The 22627-nt window shown below is 38.6% G+C and overlaps 1 protein-coding gene across 8 annotated transcripts in view; it reads left to right on the plus strand.

Annotated features, from left to right (window-relative positions):
- MYO3A (myosin IIIA) overlaps positions 1 to 22627 on the plus strand; it is a 179921-nt gene that overhangs the window by 113671 nt on the left and 43623 nt on the right. For 7 of the 8 annotated variants that reach the window (XM_043479923.1, XM_043479920.1, XM_043479919.1 and 4 more), the window contains 5 exons: positions 9650 to 9803; positions 10829 to 10917; positions 12800 to 12929; positions 18171 to 18250; positions 18731 to 18808. In XM_043479923.1, the coding sequence (XP_043335858.1) occupies positions 9650 to 9803; positions 10829 to 10917; positions 12800 to 12929; positions 18171 to 18250; positions 18731 to 18808 (531 nt within the window). The remainder of the gene's footprint in view (positions 1 to 9649; positions 9804 to 10828; positions 10918 to 12799; positions 12930 to 18170; positions 18251 to 18730; positions 18809 to 22627) is intronic. The other variant, XR_006271652.1, reaches the window with a different exon arrangement.

Raw genomic sequence — 22627 nt, forward strand, 5'->3', positions numbered from 1 at the left:
TTGCCACTTTTCTGTTAGTTTGAAATTAGTTCAGCATAAAAAGTGGCAAAATTTCTTTTTTCACTGTAATAAATGTACTTAATTCACCTCCAGTACTGATAGCACCCAAAATCACAGATTTTCAACCTATAAGGTTTTCATTCTCTCTTAGAATGAATAACTTCTCAATGGTTTCTTTCCACATGGGCAACATTTTCATAAATATGTACACTCATATGAACAGTTGGTGAGTAAGAATTCTTTTACTAAAAGACAGACGTCAGGGAATAAATGTATATGTGTGGCCTCTTTCCCCCTGCAAATGTTCTGTCAACAACAAATTCATTTATCTATTAAGTTTTACAACACATTCAGGCAGTGTCAACATTTTGAAATGTTAAAACCAGAAGAAACCTAAGTAGATCATTTATACAGTTCATAGATACAAAATGACTCCCTGCGACTTGCCCAGTGTTACAGGCTGATTAAACAAAGCCAGGGCTGAATCCAGATGTCTGATACCCATCCAAGCATCTTCCCATTAACAAATAAAGTTGAAAAGAACCAGGAACCTAACAAAGTATTCTCTCATACAGAAGAAAACATGCTCCATCTCATTGAAATAAAGGAAGAAGGAAGGAGGGAGAGAGGAAGGAAGCGAGGACAAAGAGGGAGAGAGAGAAAGAAAGTGTTTTCACATGAAAGGCCAAGGAGAATCAACCTAAATCGGGAAGGAAGGAAGGTGAAGAGGACAGTAGCGCTGAGGCAGGTGGCAGCGGCGGTGACAGAGACGGTGACAGTAGGACAGCGTAGGGACTCCCTAACAGGAAGGACGTAGACCTCGTAGATGCAGCAACTGGAAAAGAGAATATAGCAGAAACAGAGGAGTCCTAGGATGTAACTTAAAGGTTGACATGGAAAGGCAGAGAGCATTCTTCCTGTGCCCGAAGGGCCTGGATGGCTCAGTGGTAGAGAATCCTCCTGCAGTTCAGGAGCCGCAGGAGACGTGGGTTCAATCCCTGGGTCAGGAAGATCCCCTGGAGGAGGACGTGGCCACCCAATCCATGTCTCCATTCTTGCCTGGAGAATCCCGTGGACAGAGGAGCCTGGCGGGCTCAGTCCATAGGGTCACAAAGAGTTGGACACAACTGAAGTGACCTAGCACGCATGCAGAGGACAGGAACTCTACCTTTTTCATCCTTATTTCTACCTTCCCCGGGCCCACCTACCCCTAAATATCCACGGCTCTATCTGTTAACGGTAGCCACCGTTCCACGCTGCTGTGTGAGTCTAAGGACAGTGTAGTAATCTTGAATCTCTCCTGGGGTGACGTTTTGACCCAAAATATTTAAGCTTGTGGTTTAGACCAGAGCTGTGGATGCATCTTCCATAGACTTTCTTTCTACTCTGTCTCTCCACACCTCACACTCAAAATTCATTGCAAAACAAGCAAATCTTATCTCAGGCATGAAGTTTTCTAGCAAACACACCTTCTCACTTCCTTCCTCCTTGATATATATTTAAAATGATCCCCTTTTCAAAAGGAATTTGGGGCACCTGAACAGAGTAGGGATTTTATATGCTAAACAGCTCAGCTTTACTGTAGTTAATAACTCTACTGGGGACTTCCCTGGTGGTCCAGTGGCTAAGACTCTGCTCTCTGTGCAGGGGACCTGGGTTCAATACCTCGTTGGGGAACTAGATCCCACATGCCACCATTAAGACCCAGCACAGCCAAATAAATAAGTAAACATTAAAAAACGAACAAAAAACACTCTACTCATCCTCTTTGAAGGTATTTTTAATGTACAGGGTGTAACAGAGGACTTTCTGAGTAGTTATATGGGCTACATATTTCCACATATACTTAAAAACAACAATGTTTTGAGATCATAACAGCTATAAGAATACATAATGTGTTGTTTCAGGCATAATCATTTTACTAAGAGTGCTTTGTAAATCCTAACAGCATTTTTTTTTTTCTCCATCAGTTTGCCTGGAGATACTAACCAGTGTCTTAAAAGTCTTAGCCCATTGTTTTCCAAGTTACTCATCTCTGCTCTGTGTAACCTGCCACCAAAGCAGTCAGTGGATTTTGACACAAGCAAATAGAAGTGAAAAATGCATTGGTTTAGACCTTATCCTTGCACACTTTCCATAGAAAAGATACAAAGTCTCTTTGAACTTTGGAGTTGCTATTTAAGCTATAATCTGCTGTCAGCATAATGTGTCTGACAGTCAAGTAATTCTAGGTCTGTGTACATCTCTCAAGGTTACCTTCCAATGGAAAAGCTGTGAAACTTCATTTCACAGTTTCCATTTTTTGTAAGTTTCCATTTTTTTGTACTGGGTAAACTGGATGTCTTTCAGGTGATCTACCTTTCAGAGCAGTGGGTTCTGCCTCATTTTTATGTATTAAGATTTTGTTGTATTTAAAAATACATATTAATTTTTCTCCTGGTGACACTCGAACTGTGATTTGAATTTTATAAGGCTCTAAAAGCAGTGGTTAAAAGATTTGCGTATTAAATGCCCTGCCTGCTGTGGGCTAAATTCTTCCACCAAGATCCCAGATACATTCTCTTTCTCAGAACCCCTTGTAGTACATTGTACATAGCACTTATCTAACCTGTGTTACCTTGCATTTTAGGTATTTATTTACTAATCACTCAGTTTATCTTAAATCCAGTGAGGACAGGGACTTCGTTTTAAACATCTCTTTATTATCCCTCACAGTGCTTTATTATAAAGTGTTCAATGAAAATATTTATATCCAAGAATATATTATTGAATAATATATTCAATGTATTATTGAATATATTGAATAAAAAATATATATTCAAGAATATATTAAAATAGTAATGAAAATAGCAAGTAACTTGAGTTTGTGAATGGGGAGAACATTCTGCCCCAGATAGTGATTATCTGTTATACTTCCCCAGCAATAGCTGCTTTAGAACCTGAGACCTGGCGTGTACCTTCCATGTAAGTGTCTCTAAAGGTCAGAGTTCAGAGGTCATCTATGTCATCTCTTACAGACTGCCGCACTGGGGGTGGGGAAGGATACAGTGTGAAGGCAGAAGTCATAGAAGCAAAGCTGCAGCATGGTTCTTCCCATCCCTTTTGTAAAATAGATCATCGGCATCTATGTTGTGCTGGTACTACCATCTTACAGTAATTGCTGTTTATTGTTTTTATTTTATGCATTTGACATTACGGTATACTCATCCACAAATGATTACTAGTGTACCAGGTATTTTTACTTTGTTAGGTGGAGATTGTTACTTCCATTCAGTAGATGAGAAAATGGACGTCTAAGAGGAAGAAAATTCCAAAGGACAGGTGTCTAGTTAAGTGGCAGAGTGTTGATCCTTTAATGGACCGGAACCTGGTGGTCCGGAGTCGACGATAAGAAAGTAAGAGAGAGAAAGAGGCTGATATCCCCTGGTTTACACGGAAGGCCAATAAAGCCCTGTTCTTAGAGCTTACACTGCTGCCATAGGCACCAGGCACCCTCTCGAGTGGGTGAAGGCACAGTGCGCCTTCTCGAGAGGGTCTTAGAAGCCCAGGCAAGAAAGTGAGCTCAGCAGGCCTCTGCGCTCCAAGGAATTAACCTGAAAGAGAGAGAGAAGGAAAGAGAGAAAGAAAGGAAGACGCGGGGACTCAAGCTCTGATGGAGGAAAGGTATTTTCATCAACATGGTGTGGGCATATATACTGTCTTACAAGGGAGTTATTCTCAGCAAAGATAAAGATTAAAATTCCAGGTATACAAAACATAAGATGATCCCTATCAAAGAGAGAGTTGCAAACAATCACCTTTTACCGTATGATTCATAAAAAAGAAGAGGGTACTTATCACTGTAATGAGAAATGCCTGGATTCCTCAGTCCCGGGAAAGGCGTGCCTCTCCTCTTAATTCCTGAATATTCAGGAATTAATAAGGGCCAGAGGGTTCCTGACAGATCCAAAACAGCACACAGGAAGCCTCTTGTTAAATGCTTCCTCACAATTCCCCCTATTTTATTATATTTGTAAAAAAAAAAGGTCCTGACCAAATGAGTTTGGTTAGTATTAACCAACCTTATAGAAAGGCGACGATAAACAACAAATACAATTATCAAGACGATCACCAAAGTTACAGTTCTAGACCCAATGCTGTGGGTAATACTTTGAAACCATCCTTGTGGGTCTAGCCCAGATAATTTGTTCAGCTAAAGCTTCCAAATTAGTGGAAGAGGGCAGATGTTTAGAAAAAGTTTTAAAGATTTTTTTTTTTTTGCAGTAATTGTATATTCAGAGAGGCATTATCATGTAAATAAAATTTGATTTGTTTCCAGATGTAGGTAATATGATTGAAATGAACAGGAGTAACACAAAATTGGCAATTAATACAAGTTACAGAACATAAAGTCTTATTAAATTGTAAATTTCTTATGGCTCTAACAAAAGGAAGTGGGACACAGGCCTGTACGACTGATTATAGCGAAAGAAATAGTTACTATGACCACGACTGGTCCCTGTGAAATGTCCGGTCTAAATCCCAAGTTCTTTGGTGCTGGCAGCAAGTTTTCATATGTCCCATTGCTTAGGCCCAATTTGTTTATCGAGGATGATTTGAGGAGGAGGAGGGGATGCCATTTCACCTCCGAGCCAGCCAAGAAGTCCTTTGTCATGGTAATGTTTCAACGTAGTATTAGTAACCATAATGTTTTTTGTTCTTTCCCTAAAGTTTCAGTAGTAAACATGGTTCACAGACAGAAAAAGGGCAGCAATGTCTGCAAGTCTTCTTTTGAAGGCAGGATGAAAGCACAAGTTTGTCGCCCGACGTTTATGCGTAATTTTCCTGGGCCCAGGCAGTGGAAGGACTTCATAGCCAAAAGAAATGATAATTAGTTTTCCCTCTTCCCCAGGGTGTGAGGGTTCCAGGGAGGGGGCATATGGGTGGAGTCACTGGTTGATACAATCGGTCTTTTCTCCATCTATTTTATGACCTGTAATAAAGAGGGGCTGGGTAAATAAGTTAGTTAACCCAGCTTGAGTGGGGGTCGCGCAGGCCAACAGAGCATAGCGATATGGTTTTCATGACTCTGAGGCATTCCCTGTTGAGAAATCAGATTTTTAACTTGATTAATAAGGGTTTGTATTTGTCCCCAAGAAGGGAGATCATAGGGTTGTCCCCAAGGGCGGTGCTTTCTGGAGATCTTTAGAGCTGCCATGGCCTGTATTGCAATTTCTTCCTCCTGGGGTTCTTGTTGTTTCATCTCCATTTTGAATGCCAGGGGTCGAATGCCCTTGGGTCAAATTTTCTGAGGAAAAAGTCTGTAGGATCCATCTGGGGAAATACAAGCATATCCCCGTAAGATTAATTTCCCAGATTTCTATTGTTTATTGAACCCGTCTTGGTACCAAATGGGCAGAGGAAGAGAAATGTCCTTCAATTCCTCAAAATGTCTTTCTACTCTTGTTAAAATATTTCCCTGTGGTAGGTTTAAAAAATTTAAAACAAATAAAGCTGTATTAACAATAATTATGAGTTTAGAAAACATCTTATGTGGAATTTAGTAGAGTCTGCTTTAGATAAGGAAGACAGTAGTGTACCTGTGTATTTATTCCCCCTTTAAAAATTTTTTTATTTATAACTTTAGTGTGTGATGTGTTCGTTTGACTATGTCTTGTGTCTGTGGATTATAAGGAATATCTGTAATATGTTTAATAGAAAAAGATTGTAAAAATTGTTTAAAGTGTCTAGAAACATAGGCAGGGCCATTGTCTGTTTTAATAGAACTAAGAGTTTATGGTGGAGGTTTTTATATTTTTTAATACAAAAACTGAATATATAGAATCAGAGACTATATTAATGGGATAAGGACGTAGGCAAATAACTTGAATAAGAGCATATAATTCATTTTGTTGAGCAGAATGGAATTTAGTGTAAAAGACTTTATATTTTTTAAGAGACCAGAATGAAGCTTTGGCGTTTTTAGCCCCATCTATATAAAAGAAATGCAAGAAATGATAAATTCAGTGTTTTTGAAGAAATTCCACAGCTTACCAGAAGGATAATGAAACGGTATTTTAGAAAAGCTAATTGGAAATCGGTAGAAGTTTGTAATGTGTTCTCAAATTGAGATTTATATGTAATAAAGTTTTATTAAAGTATAAAGGAGATAGAGAAAGCTTCTGACATAGGCATCAGAAGGGGACAGAAAGAGTGCCCCCCTGCTAATCTTCAGTCAGGTGTCATGTAACTACTAGCAGTCTGCTAATTAGAGAAAGGAAATGTCTCAAAACTGAAGAGAATAGCACCAGGCCCCTCACCCACAACATGCATTTTGAGATAACCTTGGCACCAGGTGAGTTGTCCCAGGCCACAAAATGATTGACATGAATCTTGAAGAAAGGCAGGTTTCCAAGCAAATACAGTTTCATTAACATAGCTTAAGAGAACATTTGCATGAGTAAAACATACTGGTTTGTCAAGTTGGTTCTGAGTCTTAGGCAGAACCAACTTGAAGACAGAGTCTGGGGTAAATGTACAGCACACTAATATAGCTTAAGACAAACATTTTCATAAGAAAAATGCATTGGTTAACTCAGGGTTTGAGAATAGTTAACTTTAAGAGAAACCAGGTGTCATTATGGCAACACAGTATTTTAAGAGAAACCTCCTTTTAAATTTGTATAGAGAAGAAAAAGAAAAAAAATATCACTAGTTTGTTTCTTCCTGCTGCTTAAGAGAGATAAAAATGTGACACTTGCAGCCTATTTTTTCTATTTGGAGACCCCTGGCCTTCTTGCCTGTTAAATCAAACTAGATCGGCCAAGTAAAAGACTGAAGGTTTGTGGGGGCAGATTTTTGGAGTTTTTTTTTTTTTTTAACTTTCTCAGGGCAGTCTCTTTTTAAATGGTTTTTATTTCTACATGTAAAGCATCTTTCATTTCCCTTTTTAAAGGCATTTCTCTTTCTTGTTTTAGCTAGCATTTGCATCTTTTGAGTTTCTGATCTTATATTGCAACAAGCCTTCAAATAATCAAAAGTAGTCCCTGTATCATGAATTGGGGCTGTAGCCCTTTGACATTCCTGATTTGCATTTTCATAAGCAAATAATTTTTCTAGTTGCCTTTTAGCTTCTTTTCCAGTTACTGTATGGGAAGTAGCAGTTTCTAATCTAGCTAAGAAATCAGCATACATTTCATTAGGTCCCTGCAATATTTTAGTGTAGCTACCTGTAGGCTCCCCTTGAGGAGTAATTCGATCCCAAGCTTCAAGGGCCACTGTTTTTAATTGATCATGCAACAAAGGAGGGCATTGTATTTGAGCTTCTATGGTGTCAAATGGTCCGGTGCCAGTTAGCATCTCAAAAGTAATTTGATTTTGGGGAGTGCCAGCTGGAGCATGTCTGTTAGCCTGATCTCTGGCTATATTTTGAAACCACATTGTCCACTGAAGATACTCTCTTGGTTTAAGGAGAGCTGTTATTAAAATTTGGCAATCATAGGGAATAAAGGTTCCAGTAGAAGATGCCGTAGCATTTAGAATCTCTTTAGAAAAAGGCGAATGTGGGCCATACACAGTTACAGCCTTTTTCATTTGTTCCATGTGAAAAAGGTTAATACCTTCATATTTAGGTATTATCTGCCCTTGAGTGCCAGCATTTCTTAAAACTGGAAAAGCAGAAAAACCATCGGCTTCAGAGACTTGTGATTGCAAAGCCTCTGTCACGAAGGGGGTAGATTACTGTTATTCAGAAAGGTGTTGTTGGTTTTAATGTTAAAAGGTATCTTAAGGGAGTCGTTGTCAGAATCATTAGGTTTTATTGAGGGAGAGACTTTGGGATATGTGCCCTCCAGCAGGGGAGGAGCACTTGGAGCAACCGGGGCAGGGTTGGTAGGAAAATCTTGAGATATCTTTTGTTGTTCTAATTGGGCCTTTTGTAAGGTATCATCATCTAATTTATATTCATGTAATAAATGTTCTGCCTGTTGCCGAATATCATGAGGGCTAGAATTACCTTAAAATGGCAGAATCACAGCTTCAATGAGAGCCCATAGGGGCCAGAAATCTATCAGAACTACCTTCTTTAGGGAACCAAGGGTTACATTCAACCACTGTCTGAAGGCAAGCCTCTATTCTCTGGCGTGAAACCAAAAATCCCTGAACTTTAAATATTGCTGAAGTAAAGTAGAAAAGTGAGGGGGCTTTCCAGCCGATTGACCCGTGTCTTAATAGTTACCGGCCTCAATAGGCCCTGGGGGTCACTCCGTCCGAATCTTGCCACGTGTACCAAGTCCCTGTTCGGGCGCCACTTGTTGGTCCTTTAATGGACCGGAACCTGGTGGTCCAAAGTCGATGATAAGAAAGTAAGAGAGAGAAAGAGGCTGATATCCCCTGGTTTACATGGAAGGCCAATAAAGCCCTGTTCTTAGAGCTTACACTGCTGCCATAGGCACCAGGCGCCCTCTTGAGTGGGTGAAGGCACAGTGCACCTTCTCGAGAGGGTCTTAGAAGCCCGGGCAAGAAAGTGAGCTCAGCAGGCCTCTGCGCTCCAAGGAATTAACCTGAAAGAGAGAGAGAAGGAAAGAGAGAAAGACGTGGGGATCCAAGCTCTGATGGAGGAAAGGTGTTTTAATCAACATGGTGTGGGCATATATACTGTCTTACAAGGTAGTTATTCTCAGCAAAGATAAAGATTAAAATTCCAGGTATACAAAACATAAGATGATCCCTATCAAAGAGAGAGTTGCAAACAATCACCTTTTACCGTATGGTTCATAAAAAAGAAGAGGGTACTTATCACCATAATGAGAAATGCCTGGATTCCTCAGTCCCGGGAAAGGCGTGCCTCTCCTCTTAATTCCTGAATATTCAGGAATTAATAAGGGCCAGAGGGTTCCTGACAGATCCAAAACAGCACACAGGAAGCCTCTTATTAAATGCTTCCTGACAGCAGAGCCCAGATGGGAACCTGCATGTTCTTGGTTCTTCATCCATCGGTGGCTCCTGTGACCCACAGTTGTTCATCCCAAATAATGTAAATGTCATCATGATTGAAAAGTGATGTTCTTGAGAGATTCAGCATTTCTGAAGTTAGATAAAAGGCTGACATTGGGGGAAATGTGACCCTAAGATATACCCGATTAATATTCTGTCAATTCTTGAGAACTTACCTGGTGGTCCAGTGTTTGGGACTTTGCCTTCCAATGCAGGGGGTGCCAGTTCCATTCCCGATCAGGGAGCCAAGATCACATGTGCTTCACAGCCAAAAAACCAAAACATAAAAAGCAAGCAATATTGTAGCAAATTCAGTAAAGACTGTAAGAAGCAGTTCACATCAAAAAAATCATTAACAAAAGAAATTATGTAACATGATTTCATTATAGCTCACTAGCAACATAGTCCCCCATGTCAGGAAAGCTTGAGATTTTAATAGGGGGAATTCTAATACAGGGAATAGAAACTTTTTATTGCTACCCTGAATATCAACAGTGCTGACTTTAATGAACTAGCACATCTGGAGTGAGAGAAATAAAATGATACCCTCAGTTTAAGGGCAAGGTCATAGGGAGCAATTTTTTATATGCAGAGCAGAATTTTAGGTAATTCCTGCCAGTTTACATATTGTTCACAAAATTTTAAGTATTTCTATGCCTGTCATGTCCCATTATAGAATGAATACCTAAATGAAGATATTGATGCTAGAGTTATTGAATATGAAGATAACCGGCCTCTCCTAGACATGTTTTTGCAGAAGCCAATGGGTTTACTGTCCCTCCTTGATGAAGAAAGTAGGTTTCCCAAGGCCACCGACCAAACTCTTGTAGGTGAGTTTTAAATTCAGTATGTCTGCATAGTTTTCATGTGATTATGAATGGTTTTTTAATTTTTAAAGTTACTTAGTAGAATATTGCTGTGACAAAGATTGGACATCTAACTTTAAAGAAGAGGCTTTTGATCTAATACCTGGACGAGTGAATGTTTATAATAGTCTGAAATATTCAGTGATAAACAGATTTCCATATTCAACTTCACCTTATATTATGGTAGAGCCCCGAACATAGGATTTTATGTTAGAAATGACCTTAGAGATCATCCAGCCCAAAATTAGAAATGGAAGGGCAGGGCAAAAGGACAGCTCTCAGAATGGAAAAGAGATAGATGCAAAAGAAAATAACCCCAAAGTTGTGGGGAAATCATTTCATACTAGTCATTTAATTTTAATGTTAAAATGTACCTTCCATGACATGAAATAACAGAGAATTTGTGTTGGTAAAATTATTGTAGAACTTCTTTTATGATCCTACTGTGTTTCCTATGTAATCAATAATGACCTATAGCTCCACTTATAGAAAAGAGAGACAAAATACCAAATGTCTAGGCTCATGGTTTCACATCCAGTTGTATTTCACAAAGCTCTCTGGACAACCTCAAGTACTTGGTTTCTTTCCTCCGTTCTTAGAATGTGGTCTCTAGACCAGGGACATCAGCATCCCCCTTGGGAACTTGCTAGAAATGTTAATTCTTGGATCCCACTCCAAAACCTATTGAATGAGAAGCTCTGGAGGTGGGACCCAGCAGTCTATTTTAACAAACCCTCCAGGTGATTCTGATGCTTGCCAGGGTTTAAGTACTGCTGCTCTGAATCGTAATGGAATGGTAAAATTCATGACCTTGAGTTTTACCTTACCATTTATAGTTATATTACAAATCTACATGTAGCAGTTATATAAAATTTTCAGTTTTTTCACTGCACATTTTCCATTTTATGGTGAAAGAGATGATTCTGTCAATCAGTATTTTTTGAGGCATTCCAACATGCTTAATCTTGGAGTTAAATTTTTTTCTACAGAAAAATTTGAAGGTAATCTGAAATCACAGTACTTCTGGAGACCTAAAAGAATGGAGCTTAGTTTTGGAATTCACCATTATGCAGGAAAGGTAAGGACTTTGAAGCACTGTGACTGAGCTTCTCTTTAGTCTTTTGCTGAATAATAAAGCTATGAAAATTATGGCCCCAGATATTTACAGATAGTTATAATGACATAAAGAGTTCATCTTTCTGATCCTAAGTTCTGGCTTGGGCTGCAGTTGGCTGGCAGTTTTCCCTTCTTTTAATGATAACTGGGAACCTTTTATATAAATTGCCTTCTTCAGACTTGAGATGCTTCTCTGTCCACTGCAGCCTATGTCTCTCCTCCTTCCCCACAAGAGAAGGTACCAGGCAGGAGGTATGGCCAGATAACTGAGCTGATTAATTAGATAGGATTAGCTGATGGACTGACATGCAGTTAGAGGAAGTGATGTTCATATACTGACAGATACACATTCTTATACCAGAGCAAACCTCAGATATGTCGTCCTGCGCCCAGAAGAAGGTTTCTTTTCCTTCTGTAGAGAATAACAGATCTTTCCCTCACAATGATGTTATAAATATTGGAGGACTAAGAAGATATTTAATCAAGAAGGGGAATTCATAGAAATACATAAACAAATAGAATAACAGTTAGAACACCAGGAATTCTAGTCTGATAGAACTTCTGTGTCAGTCAACATTCCAGACTTTTGTCATTGAAAGCAAAATCTACCCTAAATATTTTAGTTATTAGCCTTTCTCATGATTTTTGGCACACAATTTTATAATAAGTCTCCTTTAAAACAATCATTAAGAATTTCCTATGATCAGTTTATCCAGTTATTTTTAACTATATTAGCCTTCTTGGGCTGCCATAACAAAAATACCTCTGGCTGGGTGTCCTAAACACCATGGAAATTGTATTTCCTCACAGTTCTGCAGGCTAGAAGTCCAAGATCAAGGGGCCAGCAGATCTGGTATCTTGTGAGGCCTCTCTTCCTGGTTTGCAGGTGGTTGCCTTCTCTCTGTGTTTTCTCTATGTGCATGTAAGGAAGAGAAAGAGATTTCCTGTATATCTTCCTCATATTATAAGAACACCAGTCCTGTGGGCTTAGAGCATCACCCTTAAACCTCTTTTAACTCTCCTTACCTTCTAAAGACCTTGTATCCAAATACAGTCACATTGGGGGTTAGATTTGAAACAGACTAATTTTGGAGGGATGAAATTCACCTCATTAAAAACAACCACATTGAACCACCCTACCGAAACTTTGGGGTTACATTGATCTTTAAAAATCTTATAATTATTGAGAAGTGCCAGAAACACAAAACACCCACAGTATATGTAGACCCCACTACTGTGGAGCAAATTCTATAAAGGCCTTTTCACTGAAGGTGAATCAATTGTCATAGAAATGAGAATACCTTTCTGGCCCCAACCCTCCAAATAGAGATGGGAAACACACAACATTTCCACTATAATAAATGGGAGGAATCAAACCTTTTTGATTGTTTCCACCCAAATAAAATCAGTAAGGCACAGATTTGCCTCTGAAAATAGGCAGTGTAAACCTGAAGAGGTTCACATTTTAGCCAAGTTGTAGGGATTACCTTTATAAATCTTTGTGTAGCTGTCACTCAGCACTGAGTAAGCTTTCTATATGTATCTATTAATGTGGGCTTCCCTGGTGGCTCAGATGGTAAAGAGTCTGCCTGCAATGCAGGAGACCTGAGTTCAATCCCTGGGTTGGGAAGATCCCCTGGAGAAGGGAATGACAACCCATTCCAGTATTCTTGCCTGGAGAATCCCATGGACAGAGGAGCCTGGAAGGCTACAGTCCATGCGGTCACAAAGAGTCAGACACAACTTGAGTGACTAACACTTCTACACTTTCACATGTATCTATTGATAATGATAATGATGATGACGTTGACTATGACAGTGTTGGTAACATACTTTATCAACAGGTCATCTATAATGCAAGTGGGTTCTTAGCTAAAAATAGAGATACTCTTCCCACTGATATTGTGCTCCTTTTGAGGTCATCAGAAAACAGTGTAATTCGACAACTAGTCAACCATCCTCTGACAAGAACAGGTAAGCTGAGGCAATTTCCATCCATTTTTTTCTATGTGTGTGTCAGTTTTTAGTTTTATAAAGAAGCTATGTTTCCAGTAAAGTGTTTGAAGCACTCACCAGAAAGTTTGGTGGTGTTCGAGCTTCTCATTAGAAGAGTACAGTCACCCCCAGAGAGTTTAGAATTATCTGCTGCATCAGGAGCGGGCGCTGTGGGGTGATGCTTCAAGATTTCACAAGTTTAGTGAGTTCTGCCTTGTTGATTAAAAAGTCACATGCCTTTGTTCCAACCAACTATATAATCTTTGCATTTGCTTTTAAGTACAAAAAGTGTAATTTGGTTTGCTTTTCTTTATTGGAGTTTAACATTATTCTCTGCCCTTATTTTTTATAGTTTGAATTATAGTTGAGATATAATTCAACTATAGCTTATAGTTGAGGCATAACTGACATAGAATGAGCAGCACATACTTAGACAGTAAAATTTGATGAGGCCTTGATGTACATAGACTCCTGTAAAACCATCACCACAGGTAATAGTGAACAAATTCATTATCCCCAAATGCTGTTTCCTCTTGAGTCTTTATGGTCCTTCATTCCAGTCCTTCATGCCCCTATCTGATTGTTTCAGCATCATTTGTTAAAAAGATTATTCTTTTCCCTAGTTCATTGCTTGGGCATCCTTGGAGAGATAGAGAAGGAGAGAGAGACTGTTTATTTCTGGACTGTATTGTGTATCACTGATATTTGTCTGTCTTTATGCTAATAATATACTTCTTGATCACCGTAGCTTTACTAAAAATTCTGAAATCAGGTAATATAAGTCACCCAGCTTTGTTCTTCTTTTCCAGAGTTGTTCAAGTGTGATTATAATTCTTTGCCTTTCCATGTAAATTTAAAATGAGTTTGTTAATTTCTACCCAAGATGCTGGTGAGACTTTGATTGGATTGCCCTGAAGCTATAGATTAGTTTGGGGTATCTGCTATCTTCATAATATTGAGTCCTCCAATCAGGGAGCACAATATGCTTATTTTTCAAGTCTTCCTTAATTTCTGTCAGCAACATCTTGCAGTTGTCAGTGTACAAGTCTTGCATGTTTTCTGTCAAATTATCTGCTATTATATCACATCCTATGCTCTAATAAATGGTGCTTTTTAGTTCAAATTTTGTATGTTCCTAGTATATGGAAATCCAGTTGATTTTTGTGTATTGATCTTTTCCCCTACAATGTTGCTAAACTCGTGTTAGAGTAGCTTTTTTTTGTTAATTCCATAGGTTTTCTACATAGATGGTGATGTCATCTGTGACTAAGTGTTTGCCCTTTCTTTTTCATTCTTTTTATGTTGTGTTTCTTCATATTGCCTGGTTGCACTGCCCAGAATCACAGATGCAACGTTGAATACAAGTGGTGAAAGTGAACATTCTTGGCTTATTCCTGATCTTGGAGGAAGCTGTCAGTTTTCCTCATTTACTATGATATGTTAGCTATAGATTTTTCATAAATGTCCTTAATCAGGAGGAAGTTGCTTTCTGTTTCTAGTTTCCTAAGTTTTTATCAAGCATGCATGTTTGAATTTTGTCAAATGCAGTTTCTCCATCTACTGAGATGATTATTTGTTTTTACTTTGTTTTGTTTTTAAAATCTATAAAAATGGTTAGTTGCATGTGTTGGTTTTTGAACATTATACTAACTTTAATTCCTGGGAAAATCTTGACATGGTCATGATGCATTTGACTATGTATTGCCAGATTGAACTTGCTAACCTTTTGTTAAGAATTTTTGCATCTATGTTCATGAGGAATATTGGACTGTAGTTTTCTTATAATTTTTTTTCTGATTTTGAAATCAGAGTAATGCTGGCCTCATAGAATGAATTGAGAAATAATGCTTCCTCTTCAATTTTCAGGAAAAATAGGGTGAATATCAGTGAGTCACTCAGTTGCGTCTAACTCTTTGCGACCCCATGGACTATACTCCAGCCCATGGAATTCTCCAGCCCAGCATACTGGAGTGGGTAGCCTTTCTCTTTTCCAGGGCATCTTCCCAATCCAGGAATCAATCCCTGGTCTCCCGCATTGCAGGCAGATTCTTTACCAGCTGAGCCACAAGGGAAGCCCAAGAATACTGGAGTGGGTAGCCTACCCCTTCTCCAGCGGATCTTCCCAACCCAGGAATTGAACCAGGTCTCCTGCATTGCAGGCAGATTCTTTACCAACTGAGCTAAGAGGGAAGCCCCCAGGGAGACTATTATTTGTTTCTAAATGACTTTGTTGAATTCACCAGGGATGTCATCTGAACCTGAAGGGTTTTTGTGTGTTTGTGTGTGACAAGGCTTTTAACTACAGATTCAACTCTGATAAATACAAAGCTATTCAAGTTATTTTATTTTTTAATTGGCTTTAGAGTAGTTTTATCTTTTAAGAAAACTTTGTTTAATCTGTGCTGTCAAATTTATTGACATAAAGTTGATAATAATCTCTTATTATCCTTTTGATATTTGTAGATCATGAGGTTACATCTGTTCTCTTATTCCTGATAAAAATAACTTGTGTCCTCTCTCATTTTATTTTTGATAGATTTTCTAGAGGTTTACCAACTTTATTGATATTCTTGAAGAACCAACTTATAATTTCACTGATTTTACCTATTGAATTTTTCATTTTATTGTATTGATTTTTTTTTTTTGCTTTTGTCTTATTGTTTTCTTCTTTTTCCTTTGGGGTTTATTTTGTCTTCGAATTTCTAAGGTGAAAAGTCATTGATTTAAGAAAATTTCTTCTTTTTGAATATAGGGTTTTTTTAAGTTTATTTATTTATTTTAATTGGAGGTTGATTAGTTTACAGTATTATAGTGGTTTTTGCCATACATTGACATGAATCAGCCATGGGTGTACATGTGTCTCCCATCCTGAACCCTCCTCGAATATAGGTTTTTAAAAGCAATGGGTAGCCGCTATGGAGAACAGTGTGGAGATTTCTTAAAAAACTGGAAATAGAACTGCCATATGACCCAGCAATCCCACTTCTGGGCATACACACCGAGGAAACCAGGTCTGAAAGAGACATGTGCACCCCAATGTTCATCGCAGCACTGTTTATAATAGTCAGGACATGGAAGCAACCTAGATGCCCATCAGCAGATAAATGGATAAGGAAGCTGTGGTACATATACACCATGGAATATTACTCAGCCATTAAAAAGAATTCATTTGAATCAGTTCTAATGAGATGGATGAAACTGGAGCCCATTATACAGAGTGAAGTAAGCCAGAAAGATAAAGACCAATACAGTATACTAACACATATATATGGAATTTAGAAAGATGGTAATGATAACCCTATATGCAAGACAGAAAAAGAGACACAGATGTACAGAACAGACTTTTGGAGTCTATGGGAGAAGGCGAGGGTGGGATGTTTCAAGAGAACAGCCTCAAAACATGTATATTATCTAGGGTGAAACAAATCACCAACCCAGGTTGGATGTATGAGACAAGTGCTTGGGCCTGGTGCACTGGGAAGACCCAGAGGAATCAGGTGGAGAGGGAGGTGGGAGGGGGGATTGGGATGGGGAATACATGTAAATCCATGGCTGATTTATGTCAATGTATGACAAAAACCACTGCAATATTGTAAAGTAATTAGCCTCCAACTAATAAAAATAAATGGAAAAAAAAAGCAATGGGTCTATCCTAATTAATGTACTCTTTGCACTTTGTATATTCATCATGCTTCCAAGAAATCTCTAAGTCGATGGTCATTTTTTCCCCAAGTAAATTTTCTTTTCCAAAACTTTCCCTGGTAATTATAAACAAAAACAAAATAAAAAAACCCACTAAGCATAATTCCTGAAGCTGCCCCTCTGACAATGCTGGGTGACCATCTCTGTCCACTCACCTGTGTCCAGGAAGAGTCTCATTTCAAGAGTCACCTGTGCAGAGACAGTTTCAGCCCAGCAGAAAAGCCACGCTCTTGCCCCAGAGCTTTTCCTGAAGTGATGAGGGGAGGGGGATGAGAGCAGAGCAGTGGTACCGCCAGCCACAGCCCAGGCAGGGTGCCTTCCTGCAGCTTTAGCTCAGAGCCAACCTTCTGCAGCCACCAAAAGGCAAAAAAAATAAAATAAAATAAAATAGAAAAAGTGAAAGATTTGCCAAAACACACAGCCTCTACTTATTGCCTAAAAGGACACAAGAAAAACAGTCTTCCTGAAGTAACACTGAACTCTGGAGATATTTCAAACCCTTCTACTAGGATGATAAACTCATGGATCGTAAGTTGGTTGGTGTACTGCGCTTGGTGGGGGTGGTGGGAAGGGTGAGCAAGGAGTGAAAGACAGCTAACATTTCCAGGCACTCCTCTCATGCCAGGCCCACTGTCACGTCATCAAAATCCCGTGAGGTGCACATTATCATCCCCCTTTTATGGACTCACACTGTGACTCAGAGACCAAGTAAATAATCAACAATTTAAGCACTACAGCTGGTATGTAAACCCAGGTCTTCCTGGCTTCAAAGGACATAATATTTTCACTACACCATGAGTTTTCATAACCTTGGTGGTGTACAGTTATATAGCCCAGCGCCAGGCACATATTTCTGAATATTAGGTTGAAAATGTCCTTTGCTCTCAACCATGTTTGATTTGCATATAATTACTTCATGTGAATGAATGATCCATATGATTTTTAAGATCCATTGTAAAGCTGACATTTGCATTAAGGAAAAGCTCAGGGGATTTCTCTGGCAGTCCAGTGGTTAAGACTTTGCCTTCCAACGCAGGGGCTGCAGGTTTGATCCCTGGTTGGGGAGCTAAGATCCCACGTCCCTCGTGGCCAAGAAACCAAAACATAAAATAGAAGCAATATTGTAACAAATTCAATAAAGACTTTCCACATCAAAAAAAAAAAAAAAACCTTAAAAAAAAAGAAAAAAAAAACTCAGGTGCTATTTAAAACACACACAGAGAGAAGCAAATTGGTCCCTTTGTCCTAATCACCCCATATCTTGTAGCAGTTAAAAGGAAATCTAACACTTACCTCTACTTTTTCTATTTTTTAAGCTGGAAGTTTTACTTTTTTCTGAATTTAACACTAGTTATAGATTTTTGAGTAATATTATTTTATTTCTAAGTGTCTCAATGACGAGTTAACCAAGCATGCGTATTGTGGGACCAGCAATTCTTATTTTAACCTTCAAGTGGAGGAAACTTGTAGCCATTAAAGATTCTAAAAGGTGTATGAATTTTCTCTGCATTCCCATAGGTAATCTGCCACATTCTCAAACTAAAAACATAATAAACTATCAAATGAAGACTTCAGAAAAATCAATCAACCTGACAAAGGTAAGAAAATGTTTTTCATGGCAGTAAGTCTAAGAACCTAACCTTCTCATACAATGGCAGTATTTGTATGAGAAGGCTAAACAGCCTTTCCCTTCATTTTCTCTTTTTGATCTTTCTTTTCTACTTCAACAGATATTGTTATGTTCATATTACTGCTTGTCACATAAATAATCATGCATTTCTGATATAGTTCAAACTCCTCTTTTATAATTAGTTTTAATGTTACTCCAAGACCAACTAAATATGTATTAGCTAAAGTCAGAGATACTCACATCCTGTGGAAAACTGATTAAAATCCCAATGAGACTGAAAAAACAATTACTTTAAATTGTAATGTAAAAATTAAAAAAAAAAAAGTAAAAATTCAGTGTTTTGTCATTTTATGTATGTGAAAGGGTAGACTAAGGAAGGTTCCACATGCTCCCTGTAGATCATAAAGTACAACAAATGCTGAAGCATCACTGTCTTTCTTGGTCTTAGGGTGAAACTGGAGAAGCCACTCATCATGCCAGAGAGACAACCAGCATGAAAACACAAACAGTTGCATCCTATTTTAGAGTAAGATGTGACATTATGATGTGTTGTGCCTAAGCATGTTATTTATTCTAAATGAGAGTTGCCGGTTAAAACTAAGTAACAAATATCAGAATGCTATTAGCAAAGAAGAATTTTTATTGTATTTCATTTACTATCTGTTAGATATAGGATATATTAGGTATTGTCAAAAACCTATGGATTGGTTTACTTTGGTATTTTATTGATAAAATTATTGTATACTAGGTCAGTCTTAAGGGAGGTCCTTAGCTTGGTTACAATTTTTCCATAGAACCAAGCACGTTTTCACTAGAATAAAGCCTAAAAAGGTTTATCATTCAATGATATGATAACCACCAATCCTTCTTCAAGCCCCGAATGATCTTAGGGTGGACAGACAGATGGGACAGGGTCAAGCATTCATCTCCATCAATACCTCCCTTTACCTGGATGAGCTGAAAACCTCAAGAGAAAAATAGAGCCAGTGCAGACATGGGGCAAAGAGCAGGGACACCAGGGAAACACAGTAACATGCCAAGGAAGTGATTCACTGTGACCTCAGTGTGGAATCAAGGTGACTTTTCTTCCTGGGACAAGATGGGAGATAGCAAAGGAAAGAAGCCCTTTGTTCTCTCTGTGTACTAGAGAACCTACTCTGCCTTCATTACTGGTTCATGGTCTTGTTTATATCTGCTGATGAAATGGTAATTAACCAGGCAATGAAAATGAATAAGATACCACCTAAAACTTAGAAATTATTGATTCCATGTAACATGGAGGGAGAGGAGGAAGTTGGGTTAAATTTATTCTGTGTTCAGTGAATAAATCTGGTTCTCAACAGAGTCATGAAATACTTTTAAAAATAACTGGGTAGCTTTATTAAATATTTTTTCAGGTCCTAAGCTTGTAGCAGACTGTGTGTGCTTAATCACCTTTGAGTATCACCTCATGCATTTATATGGTGAATATCTCATTTGCTTCAGGTACATCTACCTTAGAGCAGGCTCCAGCACAGCTGAATGAGAGTATTTATAGCCAGATTATTTCTTTTGCTTTAAGTGAGTTATGCAAGACCGTTATCATACCACTGTTGTTGACATCAAACACTGTGTGTATGTTAAACCATTCATTCATAAAGTTGTTTTATACCTCAGACTGCAGTGAAAATGGATATATTCCATATAGTATGTAATATATTTTAAGTATGTAACCTATGTATATGTTCCATACAGTATGTAACCTATTTTCAGTTATTTTTCATTCTGCAGAGAATGTACATAATGTAGCACTCTGCCTTGGTCCCTAAGAAACTCCCTTGCCAAAGTTTCAAGGAGCTCTTACTCAGAATGCCAGCAGACACGTCCATCACACTTCTATCTCTAGTGCCTGAAAGATGTGGGACTAAAGTGATCATGACTCACTTTAGAGAGTGAATCACTTTCATTACTCACTTTCATTACAGAGAAATGTAATGAAAAGGCCCCCATAGTGTCAGAGCCCAGCTGTTTGAAGAAGCTCACAATTGGATCTCAGTGCCCATGAGAAAGCCATGCAAATCCAGTGCTTTGTCAGTTGCCCAGTTCTAGGATTTAGTTTGCACTGGCTTCATCACCCAGGCTTGACATGTCCATCAGTAAAGGAGATTCAGCTAGCAACAGCTGTCTCTGTCCGTATATTCAACGGTTGTGATCCTGGTCTTTGACATACCAGAGTTGACTTTATTATTATTTTTTCCTTTATTTTTATTAGTTGGATGCTAATTACTTTACAATATTGTAGTGGTTTTTGCCATACATTGACTTGAATCAGCCATGGATTTACATGTGTTCCCCATCCTGAACCCCCCTCCCACCTCCCTCCTGATCCCATCCCTCTAGGTCATCCCAGTGCACCAGCCCTGAGCACTTGTCTCATGCATCCAACCTGGACTGGCTATCTGTTTCACACTTGATAATATATATGTTTCAATGCTATTCTCTCAGATTATTCCACCCTCGCCTTCTCCCATAGACTCCAAAAGTCTGTTCTGTACATCTGTGTCTCTTTTTCTGTCTTGCATATAGGGTTATCGTTACCATCTTTCTAAATTCCATATATATGTGTTAGTATACTGTATTGGTCTTTATCTTTCTGACTTACTTCACTCTGTATAATGGGCTCCAGTTTCATCCATCTCATTAGAACTTATTCAAATGTATTCTTTTTAATGGCTGAGTAATATTCCATTGTGTATATGTACCACAGCTTCCTTATCCATTCGTCTGCTGATGGGCATCTAGGTTGCTTCCACGTCCTGGCTATTGTAAACAGTGCTGCGATGAACACTGGGGTACACGTGTCTCTTTCAATTCTGGTTTCCTCGGTGTGTATGCCCAGAAGTGGGATTGCTGGGTCATATAGCAGTTCTATTTCCAGTTTTTTAAGGAATCTCCACACTGTTTTCCATAGTGGCTGTACTAATTTGCATTCCCACCAACAGTGTAAGAGGGTTACCTTTTCTCCACACCCTCTCTGGCATTTATTGCTTGTAGACTTTTGGATAGCAGCCATCCTGAGTGGCGTGTAATGGTACCTCATTGTGGTTTTGATTTGCATTTCTCTGATAATGAATGATGTTGAGCATCTTTTCTGGAGTTGACTTTAAAAATATTCACAACCTAAAAGTTGAGAGTTCTGCTTTATTCAGCGGGAATCTTTAGGACTTCAAGCCTGAGAGACAGCATCTCAAGTAACCCTGAGAGAACTGCCCTGAAGAGATGAGGAGAGAGCCAGGGTATATAGAAGTTTTGCAACAAAGGGCAGGTAGTCCAAACATCAAAAGATTATTGTTAGCTAAAGAAAACCAGATATCTGAAGTTGAGAAATTTAGTGCTTTTCTGTGTATAGGAAGATGCAAGGGTCTGGGTTAACTAAAATTATTCCTTTGATATGCACTTCACCTATCTGGGGCCAATATTCTGTATATTCACATCTTTAATTTTCTCATGACTTACTATAGGGAGTGGCTGCAGTCTGATGGCTGCTAGATGGCAGGTGTTCTTTCCTTCCTGAGTTCCCTCAGGGCTGACTAGCTCACCATCAGTGGTGGCTGCAATTGCTAATGACTGTGACATCCTTTGTTTACTGGTATGGCAGGAAATATTCCATTCCTCACTAGTTTTCTGAGATTCAACTTTTAGTTGAACCATGATTATCCTACTGTGTTGCTGGCTATCCAGCAATTGGTTGCTGTTTTAATAAGGTATTGCTGCAGAAGACAGTTTTCTTATCTGTCTGATTAAAATATTTCTAAAATAAGAAAATCATCAAACTAGAGGAGATTAGAGTACCTAAGTGCCTAGTGGATTTGCTTGTTTTTATAACTTTGCCTTCCCTGGGGAAAGGCATGGCAACAGACTCCAGTTTTCTTGCCTGGAGAATCCTTTAGACAGAGGAGCCTGTTGGGCTACAGTCCATGTGGTCTCAGAGAGTCAGACATGACTGAAGTGACTTAGCACACAGACACATAACTGTGTCTTATATATTAAAGTGCATTAACTTCTCAGTCCTTGTTTTAACCTAGGAAATGATAACTGACAAGGACTTTGTACTTTCTTAGGAAAAAAAAAAAGAGCTAGACAAGGAAATTAATAGTATAAGGAGGAAACCAGATTGTGTGCCTAAATATTGTAATTTGTCATATTTCCCTGAGAGGATATAATTACTTCCAAACAAACGATATCAAAAATAATATTCAGGACCTTTCCAGTCCCAAGCACCAGCCTTGAAATTAATATGTAACATTTTCATGTTAATTAAGCCTATTAATAAAAGTTGTGGTAAGAGAAAATAATATTATTTATT

This window comes from Cervus canadensis, chromosome 10 (genome assembly GCF_019320065.1).
Source record: "Cervus canadensis isolate Bull #8, Minnesota chromosome 10, ASM1932006v1, whole genome shotgun sequence".
NCBI lineage: Eukaryota > Metazoa > Chordata > Mammalia > Artiodactyla > Cervidae > Cervus > Cervus canadensis.